The following is a 12,571-nucleotide window of genomic DNA, read 5'->3' as shown; positions in this document are numbered from 1 at the left end:
TTCTTTAAGGAAGAGCAGTTTAAGGGTCACACACAAAGCTGAGTTTTGCATATGACAACAGGCTCCCTCTGGGCCTATCTAAGATGAGGGGCAATGGCAGGTACCAGAGAATACACAGGGAGTAGGAGCAGGGCTGGGGTGGGGGTGCCTCCTGTTCACAAACATTCCTGTCTGGGCTGCAAGCCTGATTCTCAGCCTACAAGCCCTCAACCAGCAGTGGTAAAACAGGACTACTGCTCCAGGGGCCTGACAGATGTCAAAGAGCTCCTTAAGTGCCTTCTTAACAAACATGATTAAAGAAGCTAATAGGAAAAAAACCAAACACCCTCATCATGTAAACATTAGAAATGAGATTTTTAAGAAGTCCCAAGCCAATTCCTTACTTTATATTAGATTTTTCAATATTGGTTAAGTTTCCAGAACTTACCCCATCACCTTATTCTCAATATGTACCTTAAGGTGATTTAAACCTGGGGGCACAGCCTGCAGAGCTGTACACTGGCTCCATGAGGCAGGGCTGCTCGGTGTTTTGATCACGTGGTACCTAGCATCTTGCCTGGCACTGAAGAAAACACTCAATAAATAGAACGATGAAGCAGTTCTGGTGAAGGCCTCTCAGTTCCTCCTTACCTGAACAGGACTGGGTGCAGGATGGCTTCCACCATGTTGGCTTTGCTGCTGTCCAGTGGGGGTGGCTGAAGGCTGAGGATGTGGAGTATGAGGGTGCAAGGTAGCATTAGGGTGCGCATACTGCTGAGCAAGGGAGCCAGTGGAAACTAAAGTGAAAGGAAAAGAAATGTGTATAATTGACAGGTGTCATGCTCTTAATCGCTCCTCTATGCCTCATCAACTTTCAGCTCATCCAGTCTTCTTGATGCTCAATGCCTAACCAATCTCTGTATTTGACTCCATTTAAACCACCCACTTCTTAAAAAAATAAATGGGAAGTTACTGCTTAACAGTCAGGCTAGCATTTTATTCATATAACATAGCTGTACACATTATATCAAAATCTAATTAAATTTACTTCTAAAACAGTCACTAGGTTTCCTGAAAAGGCAACTTAAAAGCATAGACAGAAACAATTCAAACAATCCCCCGTCTGCGACCTGTCTCTCTGTCTCACACACACACATTTAGCTCAAGGCCATCATCTGGCTAACCTCACCATGCTACTGTCCTGGACCTGATGCAGTGTCCCGTGGGCACAGACTATATCAGGGCTGTAGTAAGGGGCTGGATAAGGTGTGTGGCAAGGTCAGGGCTCTATCTTCAGGGCCAAATGACCACAATCTCTCTCAGCTGATCACAGAAGCCACTCTGCCACTCAGTTCATTCTCTAGGCCTCCCTGCTCAAGATCTGTCACCTTTGCTTTATAAAATCTAGTAAATGGGATTACCTAAACTATGTAGAAAAACGAATTCCCTTCAAAGCATCCTAGCCTTTAAAAAGAATTTTACTAGCTAGAGTAACCTCAAAGGAAATACGATGAGCTAGTTTAAGTAAAAGTGTGTTCATTAAAGCTAAGAACCCAAAGCCAATTCTTTGTGAATCTCAGCACAGACCATACCTTGGCACAAAACAGGGAGATGAGGTATAAATTCATTTGTTCATGTCATCCCCAAACAGCAACTTGAGAATCAAAAGCACAAGATGGGTTCATTGCTTCCAGTGACTACTGATAGCACACTGATACAAATCTAACCATGATGTGGCAATGAGCTGAGGACAATGTTCTCAAGATGTATCTCCTCTTGGAAGTCAATGTGTCAATTCCAGAATAGTTCTTCACGTTCTTCATATGGTGTTACATATAGGGGGCTGATGGGGAGAAGCAAGCACTGCTTTGGGATCAGGTACCCTAACAACAGCAGTCTAATAGGCTGGCTGCTGAGAGTTGCCAGCATAGATGACTCTGGATGAGTCCAATGTAAATGTTATGCAGAGGGTTAGGCACATGAAACAATTCTATAATGCTTGACATTGTAGGGCCAAGGACCAACATTCCAGCCCAACTGGTTATCTTCTCAACTGTATATGTATCCTTTAAAGAGAGAAGGGTGAGGCAAAGAGCAGTGCTAGGATCACCTGTGCATCCACTGCCAACACCACAGTGGGCATCTATACTAAGTTAACTCCCAGATTAGATTAAACAAAGCATTTTTCTTTATACACTGGGAAAATCCCCTAGCTATAACAGTTAACATACACTGGAACATATTAACAAGGAAAACTGGCAACGTATTCTTTGGGTGTTTTTCAAGAAGTCAGTGACAGTTTTCTGGGACATGGGAAAAATAATGTGCTAACAGCTTTCTTAAGTTTCACAGTCCCATGAATCTACGAAAGTAGTCATTGTCGTTTTTCTAATTCATTGGTTTTTTAAAAGGCCATTCTTCACCATCATATTCATTAAGTTAAGCTTCTGACCCTCAAAACTGTCTGGGCACTGACTTAGTCTAAAAGACTTGAGATAAATTTTGAACCCTTGTTCTTGTAAAAATCTTACACTTATTTTTCAAATTTATTTTTAAATAATTAGAACAGCTACATGTAGCTAGTGGCTACTGGCTGGACATCATTATTTGTAGCACATTTCCTTCAGCACAGAAAGTTTTATTGAATAGTGATATCAAGAGTCATTCATGCTCCCTTATTTTCAAACCACTTGCATTAAAATCCTCCCTACTATAAATTCTTAAATGTTTCATTTGTAACAATTCTAATCTGTCTGGGGGAAAGCAATTCCCGAACCCAAATTCTATTTATGAGGTTTCATAGAGTACAGAATCTCAGAGTTTCTATTTATTTAACCTTATTTTATTCAAGAAACTTTCGTACCAAAAAGTTTTAAATTTCATTTTTAATTACCTTTTAAGCAAAGTATTAAGGAAATAAAAAGTAACAATAATCAACTCTAGCTGGGTGCTATTTTATTAATATTCATACATAAAAAAGCATGGCCATCACAAAGAGAATTACACCCATGAAGTTCCATAATTTATTCATCAATTAGAAAAATGTTAAAATCTTGAAATTACTTGGAGAGAATTAAAGATGGAAGTATTTTTTACTATGTATTTAAAAAAGGCATCTCTGTGATAGTTTACCAATACTGAAAGGTTATAAGATAGAGTATTCTAATCTATATGTCATTTGCATTCATAGCATAAATACTTCAAGTAATCCAAGCTGAATGCATCTACATGGGCTTTTGTTTAAAAAAAACACCCTTTCCCTATCTAAACACCAATAAACTGCAATGCATTATAAGAAAAATTAAGCAGATGTGAACATACATCATAGGCTACAAATAAAATGTGAGGATGTTTGATTAGAAATATCTTCCTTTGTTCATCATCTTGCTTAAAGATGTTTGCTAAAGCAAGTACCTTACCCAGGAATTCTTTTCCCCCTTCAAATATGAAAACTGAGTAGCTAATTGGGGAAAATGTGGAACTTATACACTTTAATAGTAAAAACAACAAAAATATACTTTGGTTCCTTGAAAGGCCAGTTAAGAAGGAGACAAAGACAAGTAGGATAAGAGGGAAATTAAAAGGCTGCGGGGCAGGGGGGAAGGCTGGAAGAGGGGAGGGGGGAGAGAGAGATAAGAGAAAGGAACCAAGATAGAGTAAACGAGGGGAAAAATCTAAGAGAATTAGGGAAAGGGAGAAGTGGAGAGTGAAAGGCAGTAAATTCTGGGCTTTCCTGACCTAAGCCTATCATTTAACTGTTTTTATTATACATGCTCATTAGCTAAAAGATTCCAGAGAGGTTAAAAATAAAGTGATTTTTCTTCAAAATTCTGATTTAGCTATCCATCAGTTAAACTTCTATTTATAAAACCTAAGTTGCCTTCATGAAATCTGGATTAGTTCAAGCTAATCAAAGAAATAACTATTTTTTGGGCCAGACCCAGTCCAGAAGTTTCCCACTCACTGTGTTCCTCGATATAAATGTTTAAAACTCTAATTATGTGATTTGTCAAATCCTCGAAACACTAACCACAATCCAAAAATCATTTCCTAAGCCATGATCTTACTGAAGCCAATGTCCATAGAGATGTGCATTTAATTTAATATAGAAGTTATTAAATTAAACCTAATTTAATAACTAGGTTTTGTCATTTTTGACCTTGGATGCACAAGACATGAGATAACACCAGCACAGCAAAACTTTAAAAATGAAACAAAACAAAATCTTCCAACTTTTAAATCTGATGTTAAATTCAGAAAAAAGGAAGTAAAGGAACATTGAAAACTCTTTAAAAGGGGAATAAAAGGCAACTAGACCAAACAAACCAGGACAAAATGCTTAGAAGGGGGTGGGGGTGGGGTATGAAACAGCAAATTAAATTACAAATAGCAGCCCCACTGTTAGTTTCTTTTAAAAGTACTGATATTCTCTTTTAGGGAAAGTTGTGCTAAGGCAGTTAATGCTTAGGTGTGATGATTAAGGACCTTTTAGCTACTTACCAGGAAACTGACTCCAAAACTACTAACAGAGACAGTAAGATGGTGAGGATAACTACATTTGAGACCTCAAACTGAGTACATAATAGAATTACTGACAGTGTCTTTTATATACTATACCACATACATAGTTTCCGTTTAACAGTTATATATACAGCAAGACTCCTTTTTAAAGAGCATCTATTAAAGGATTAAATTTGTTAACATTTCCTAGCACCAAATAAATAGTATGTATGCACTTATTTTTGGATACCAAGTCAAGGCACAATTAATGAAAATTTAAGTCGAAATGTTTTCTAAATGCTTTTTAAAATTTGGCATCTAGTATATTCAGACATTCAGTCATTCTACAATAATTTAAAATTTAGTCTCTAACAAAATTTTAATCCTTAATATCCCCTAGAATATAGTATTTCACATAAAGCGACATATATTATACTGTCATACATTTCTAAAGGATTCCTGCAAGTTAGTGACTTTCCCATCCAAATACCAAAAGCCCATGAATAAGCCTTATTTTAAAATTTCCCTACAAATAGAGAAAACAAACCTTACAAGTTCATTTCCAAAAGCAATCCCTGCTCAGACTTTCTCCATTTAGGAGCAATCATTTACCTTTCCACTGGTGGTGAGAGGCGGCTGGTGTTGCCAAAGACAATCTCTAGTAGCTGCTAGGTCATGCTTTCCTGCTTAAACTCAAGACATCCATGAGGTGTCTGCTACCTGAATATCATAAACCTGTAGTCATGCAAAGACTGAAAATACAGAAACGTTCCTCCCCTAGTATTTCAACCCTATTCAATTAAAAATCCTTGTAAGGATAAATGTTTTCTTACCAGGATACTAAAAAAAACCCTAATGTTTTAAGCTTGTGGCTTGCTTTGCGCTTTGTTTTAAAAACGTCTGTTCAGGGAAAGTTTCTCTGAACAAGGAGAGTATTAGGCATTTCCAAAACAGTCACATGTTTGCTTGGTATGCAAAAATTAATTTCTGAAACAACTCAATTTTTAAATTAACTCCAGCTTTCTTAAGCTGGGTTATATTTCCTTTTTAAAAACTCTGAATTATTTTCATATATATGTATATATATATATTTTAAATGATTTTGTCTGGCACAAGGAAAAGATTGCTCAACAAGTCTACTCCCTTAACATGTATTCTTTAAAAAGTGTTTTACTGTTCAATTAAAATTAGTATAAAAAACCCAACTCACTGGCAAAGTAGAAAGAAGGGCTTGTCTCCTTGTTGTATGGTAATTTGGGACATGCTGAATTTGGGAAATAGAAAGGTTAATTAGCCTTTTAAGGTGTGCATTTTCCTAATTTTCTGGAAAGGTTGACATATTTAGTAATTTCTTTTTGTATTCATGCATAACTCATTTTTCTTATTTTACAATAGATGACAAGCACTTTAAACATCACTACAAAATTAAATAAGATAGGGCTGAAGCAAAAGACACTTTTCTTCTGTATTGGGTTGTCAAGTACCACATGCTCACTTAGTTAAATGAAAGGAATAAAGTTATTATCTAATAAAAAGACCAACATTGCATTCCACTGAACACCTTGATATAAATAATGTACCAAAACAAAATAATATTTACCAAGTTTAATTTAAAAGACTAATCCAATTTTGCAAATCATTAATAGAAATGTCACCTTACACCTTATTCTGTAAGATGTTTACTAGGCATCTGGTAATGGATCCAAAAATTCAGAAACAATAATATTAAACAAGGGTACAATATCATTTCTTATTAAACTGTCTACATAAAGGTGTGTGCTTGTGTGTGTGTGTGAGTACACTTGTAAGGATATGCACCAAAATGTTAACCGGTGATTGTAAGGGAAAAGATTAATAGGTGCATTTTAAATCTTATTTGCCTACTGTATTTTCGAATTTATCCGCATTAAACTACCAAAAATAAACCAAAAAAAGGATTCTGGATTTAACTCTTTCTGAATAGAGAAAACTTCATTATTACTGTTTCTAAAAGGGAAAACAAAGTTAGATGAATGAAACAAAATGAGATGAATTATAAGACCAGATGTTAAGGAAACAAAGAGTAACTTATTAGGAAGAGGGCAGAGGCAATGATGAAAGTGAAGTTAAAGTTAAGGTCAAAGAGATGAAGTTTGTGATCAAAGTCCTTCCTAAGATATCTAGAAAGAGTACAAGGTCAACAATTCTTAGAATGTATCTCCTAATAATTTAAATGTTCAGTGATCTGTTAGCATATTTATATTAAATACACCAAAAAATTAAAAAACAATAACCAGCCTTTCATCTTGTAGTCATTTCTATTCGCAAAGGTTTTTGCTATGCATAACAATTAATGAATGACAAAAAGGTGACATATAATTGTCATTAACATCTGGGTGCATATTCTTTTGTTTGCATTAAAAGTTTAAAAAAATCTAGATAGAATGTAGCTTAAGAATAAATATAATTCATACTCAAACTATTTGGTTCCTTTTGGAATATAAAATATAAACTGTTCAAGGGAAATGAAAATAAAATTAGCATTTCTATGCAAGTTTTGTCTTACAGTTTAAAATAACGTATTTAAAATTTGTCTATATTCAGCATAATTGTATTTGGAAGATCTAAAATAACTGAAATAAATTATTGAAGAATTAATGAACTTGCTACAGCAGATTAAATTATGGCTTATTGTGGTAAAGAACAAACCAATTCATTTCCCAGTATTCTCTTTAGGGTATGAAGTATCCAAAACAGAACCAGCAACAATCATACCAAATCTACAGCTTTGCCCCTAGCTGCCCTCATCAACACACATCAATGAAATATAATGCAATCTGTGTAAACTGCAGGAGAGTAATTCAGATTTGGTTGAGCAACTTTCTCCTGGTATCAAAGAACTAGCTTTGATGACTAATTCATTCCAGATTTCACTGGACATTAGGTCTAGTATTTTGTTTCTTTGCAATATTTACTATTTACCCACACTTGAATGGACTTCAGGGTCCAAGATCTACTGCTTTTCAAATGGAAATATTCTGGGAAGGTAGTTATAAAAACCATTAGTGCCTCAAATACAGTATTTACTGTACTGGCTGTTTCAAACCAATAAACATCCAATCAGCAGACAAAGTCAGATGTTGGTAGTGAGTGAATATACACTGAGGAGAAAGATTCTGCTTGACATCACAGTATTACTACAATGTCTCAAAGGTGTGGGCACACAAAAAAGCAACGGAAATTTTAGCTCAAGTTTCAGATCTTATTCCAAGGGGAGTATCCCAGAAAATGGGATGAAAGAAATGTTTTTTCCATTTGTTACGTCAAGATGTATTCAGAAATGTATAATATGTACAATAAACAATCATAATAAACTGTGTCACCTAAGACTTTAGCAAACTGGAAAATTATTGCAATGTATACAAATTGCATAAAAGTTAGTGTGATAAATCAGTGGTGCCTTTTCACACATACTTATTCCTGGTTAAGACAACTAAAGACAAGCCAATGATAGGAGATCACAACCAAAATCATAAGCCAAATCAGTATGTCAATCTTTCAATTAAATTATAGATGGGCTTCTTGAAAGAAATGTTTTTCAAAATTGGAGCAATCACATCATTTTAATTTAAAGAGCATAGTCAACAAGAGAAAATTTTAAGTGCGGAAAATTAAGATCTGACAAGTATTTTATTAAGAAAAAAAAGCCTTTAATCATGTAAAATTCCTATCATTTGTGAACCAGTGGTAAAGGAGCATGCCTCCAGAAAGAAAACATTAGCAGTGGGTTCCCGGTGACAAGAATGATTGTTGCTGCCTGAGTCCTATATTCCTATAAATCTACAAAATGTTATAAACTGTTATCTAAAGTTAAAAAAAATGAAAGCCTTTATATTCTTATTAGTCACTCAAAAAGTTGAAAGAGGTTTAAAAAATGACATGTCCTTGTAGTTACATGTAATATTAATTTCATTTTCATAGTGGTTCACTTTTCAATTGTATGAATAAACTTAAATTTCTCTCCCTCTCCAAAAAACTGAAATGCCAATGGGAAAACCTAAATGACAGTACAGGAGTTCTCAGAAAAGTTCAAAACAAAATTTAGATCTTAATAAAACTGGTACTAATTAAAGGTGCATTTTGAAAAACATGATATGGGATGACCCATTAATTCTATATTACAAAATATAAGTGGAAATCTTATTTTAAATTCTAACATTGAAAACAATATTATTACTTTAGACAGTTGCAAAGCTGACTTACACAAAGTTCTCCAGCCACAAAACTAAGATGGTAATTTTAGCTTATTACTCAGATATATTGTTTAATTTTATATAGAATACTTTTCATTTTATCACTGTATACTCATTTAAAGTATGAATCTGTCAAAAGCAGATCTAATATTACACAATTCCGACCACCTGAAATACAGCATGATGCAGAAACATAGTAGTATTGTAACAAATAGCAATAAAATATGCAATGTCAGTGACCCCCAGAGTAAGGAGTGAAGCAGAATGTTTTCTTGCTTTCATTATGGTAAAACTTTCTTGCATGCCTTAGGAAGGGTATACCAAATGATGTTACTGATGAGGAAGAGGAGAAAGATACCTTTCTCCACAAAAGATGCTTTTACACACATTATTACATTTTAGTTAAAGAGAGACAATGGAACAGAGAGAAATTTCAAAGTAGAAATGATTTGCCAAGACTTATAGAGCAGGTCGGAGAGAGAAATGGATTCATCTTTTCTTTAGATTCTTGACCCTCAATGTCATAAAAGGCAGAGTTATTCTTAAACAGAGCATCTTTTCAGAGCTTAAAAACACAGTAAGAATAGTCACACACATTGAAAAAGACAAACAAACTGCTTCCTACCATACATCGCATGCGTCTGCTCATGAGCCCCGTATTGAGTTGCTGAAGAAGATACTAAACCAGGCTGGGCATGTGTTGGTGGTGCCATCATTCTAGCATTACCCTGTATTACAGGACTATAGACATGAGGATGCTGTGTTCAAACAAAAAATAAAGAAAAAAACATTAAAGTACCAGATATAGTCAAATAGATTTTAGTTATGTCTTAATTCCATGGTTTCCAGAAACAACTCCTAAATCCTTATTTGGCTAGAAAGGATTTAGCCTTTGAAACACTTACACTGATCAGCAACTTTCTATTAGGTTAAAAAGGACCCCCAAATCCTTAGCTGCCTACCCCACCGTTAACGCATAGCACAAAATATAAAGGAAAAACCCCTTTACCATACTAAAAGTTACTTCAATGGAACAACAATTAAAAGAGTTATTAGGTCATATCAGGCTTACCTGAGACTGATAATGTGGCACATGCTGAACAAGAGGCTGATTTGGAAACTGCTGAGGACTATAGGCAACATACTGTGTGGAATAAGCTGGTGGGGTGGCCACAATTGGTGGGCCTGCTGCTGAGGCTGGGTGCATCATGGTACTCTGATGATGTTGGTCTTGCCGTTGTTGGGGCATATTTGGTACTGCAGGAAAAAACGACGTAATATTAGAACACAGCAGCTCCTTATTAGCATAAAATACAGGAACATGGTCCATAAGGCTCTGCATGATTGGGTCAAAGCCTACCTCTCCAATGCCATGTTATACCACACCCATCCCCCTTCAGCCACTATGGGCTGTTTTCCTATCATATATGCTATTCCTCAGCCTCAAACCCCAACCCCCTACTGCCAGGTTGGAAAACTTTTACTTGTCCATCAAGTGTCAGCTTGAAAGCAACATTCTCAGAGAGATACTCTGTGATGACCCCCAGACTTCATCAAGTCCCTGTAATTACAAGACTCTTACAGCACTATGAAACAACATTTCCCTCATACTTCTCATATACACCCTGTTTGAGACACTGAATTATGCCATTGCTAGAGAAGGGCACTGGATTTTATTCAAAGGAAAACAGAAGTACAACAAAAAAGCCAAAACAGACCCAACACTTAACTCCATCTTTCTAAATTTCTTACCACCGAACTCTTGCTTTTTCAAACATAGCATCACACACTACCATGTAGCGCTTTTAAAAAATTGTAATAGCTCTTTTAAAACATTACTTTTTGTCTTGTATTACTCCACACAAATTTCTGCCTGTAATCTGCTCCATTAAAGCTCTAGTTAACAATTTAGCTCAACTGTCATCTCCTCTGTATCGTCTTTCCCAGTCGCCCACAAAAGCGCTAGCTGCATGCTCTGTGTACCTTTTCCTCACATGTTTATTACAGCACTGACTGTTGTCTGTGATGGGTTTATGGTGCTATGTTAACCAAGCCACTGGAGGGAAGAAGTTGTGAACCACTGCTTACAGCAAGACACAAAGAATGTTGTAACTTCGTATGTTCACAAAATCATCAAAACTGACTACACAGGTAACTGCTAATGTAGAGACAGAATTTGTCTTTTTTAAAAAAATATTTGAAGTTTTTTGCTAAAAATTTAATGACTGCTGCTGATACTTAGGAGAGCTAGTTACACACTGTGTTATCTAGTCAGAAAAGCAAACTTGAAAACAGAAAAAACCAATTAGGTAATATTGTTCTGAATTTAATCTTGAGATTCCCACATATTGAAAAAGCACACCCTTCTAGTAAAGAAAAGCCACCCAAAACTCAAATATCATTTTTATCACATGAAAGTTTGTCTAATTAAGCTAAATAAGCTTAACTTACTATCACCATTTCTTTTCATACTTTACAACCCTCACATATTAAATTTTTTTTTCAAAAAGCCAGTCAAGTTACTGATTTTTAAAAATAAAAAATTCTAGTTATAAAAACAATGCTTGGGACTTCCCTGGGGGCTCAGTAGTTAAGAATTCGCCTGCCAATGCAGGGGACACACGTTCGAGCCCTGGTCCAGGAAGATTCCCACATGCCGTGGAGCAACTAAGCCTGTGCGCCACAACTACTGAGCCTGTGCTCTAGGGCCTGCGAGCCGCAACTACTGAACCCATGTGCTGCAGCTACTGAAGCCTGCACACCTAGAGCCCATGCTCCGCAACAAGAGAAACCACCACAATGAGAAGCCTGCGTGCAGTAACGAAGACACAACACAGCCAAAAACTAAAAATTAAACAAAACAAAACAAACAATGCTTGAACAAAACCTTAAAAGATAAAATATACAGAGATATACCTGGTTTTATGGTTGTATTACCCCCGACCCACCCAAACTGAATCTACCTTAATCTTAAACCACAGTTTAGACTGGCCATACTTCAGCCATTTCTTTACATCAATGGTTTTCAACTGGGAGCAATTTTGCCTTTCAAGGGGCATTTGGCAACATCTAGGAGACATTTTTGGTTGTCACAATTAGAGAAGGGGAGGATACTACTAGCATCTAATGGGTAGAGGCCAGGGATGCTAATCAACATCCTATAATGCACAGACCCCACCCCTAGTCTAACCCCCCACACAAAGAATATCTGTCCCAAAATGTTCCTGACTTCAGCATATTTTCAAATACAACTAAATTTTTCTCACAGGACGCAAAAATGGTAATGCTGCATTACGTACCAAGAAGACAAAGAGGTGGTTTTGTGCAAAAAGGCACTACTATCATGAAGGAAAGATATGCCTTATATGATCTACGGCTGCATTTCAGAAGCAAGTCCTTAATTTTCCCTGTTATTTGAAGAGTAAAGCAGCAGGATATAAGATTAACATAAAGACGGCAAATAGCCTTCATATACATAGAAGATGCAATGGAAAAGATGAACCCACTCTACATTAACAATAAAAAAAGAAAATACCTAAGGCAAAAACTGAAGAAACACATAAAACTTTTAAGAGAAACTTAAAAATACTACGGAAGGGGCTTCCCTGGTGGTGCAGTGGTTAAGAATCTGCTTGCCAATGCAGGGAACACGGGTTCAAGCCCTGGCCCGGGAAGATCCCACATGCCGCGGAGCAAGTAAGCCCGTGCGCCACAACTACAGAGCCCACGTGCCACAACTACTGAAGCCCATGTGCCTAGAGCCTGTGCTCCACAACAAGAGAAGCCACAACAATGAGAAGCCTGTGCACCACAATGAAGAGTAGCCCCTGCTTGCTGCAACTAGAAAAAGCCCGTGCACA

At 36.3% G+C, this 12,571-nt stretch overlaps 1 protein-coding gene across 8 annotated transcripts in view; it reads right to left on the bottom strand.

Moving 5' to 3' along the window:
* ATXN2 (ataxin 2) overlaps positions 1-12,571 on the bottom strand; it is a 126,931-nt gene that overhangs the window by 12,824 nt on the left and 101,536 nt on the right. For 6 of the 8 annotated variants that reach the window (XR_014326674.1, XR_014326675.1, XR_014326676.1 and 3 more), the window contains exons 19-22: positions 9,784-9,968; positions 9,337-9,469; positions 5,690-5,743; positions 631-776 (exon numbers count right to left, since the gene is read on the bottom strand). Coding sequence is in view for 3 of the 8 variants with exons in the window: in XM_082852599.1 (XP_082708725.1) it covers positions 631-776; positions 5,690-5,743; positions 9,337-9,469; positions 9,784-9,968 (518 nt within the window). In the remaining 5 variants the exon portion in view is untranslated. The remainder of the gene's footprint in view (positions 1-630; positions 777-5,689; positions 5,744-9,336; positions 9,470-9,783; positions 9,969-12,571) is intronic. The other 2 variants (XR_014326678.1, XM_082852598.1) reach the window with 1 other exon arrangement.

Source organism: Leucopleurus acutus, assembly GCF_964270905.1.
Source record: "Leucopleurus acutus genome assembly, chromosome: 13".
NCBI classification, from domain to species: Eukaryota; Metazoa; Chordata; class Mammalia; order Artiodactyla; family Delphinidae; genus Leucopleurus; species Leucopleurus acutus.
This window is presented reverse-complemented; position numbering and strand designations above follow the sequence as displayed.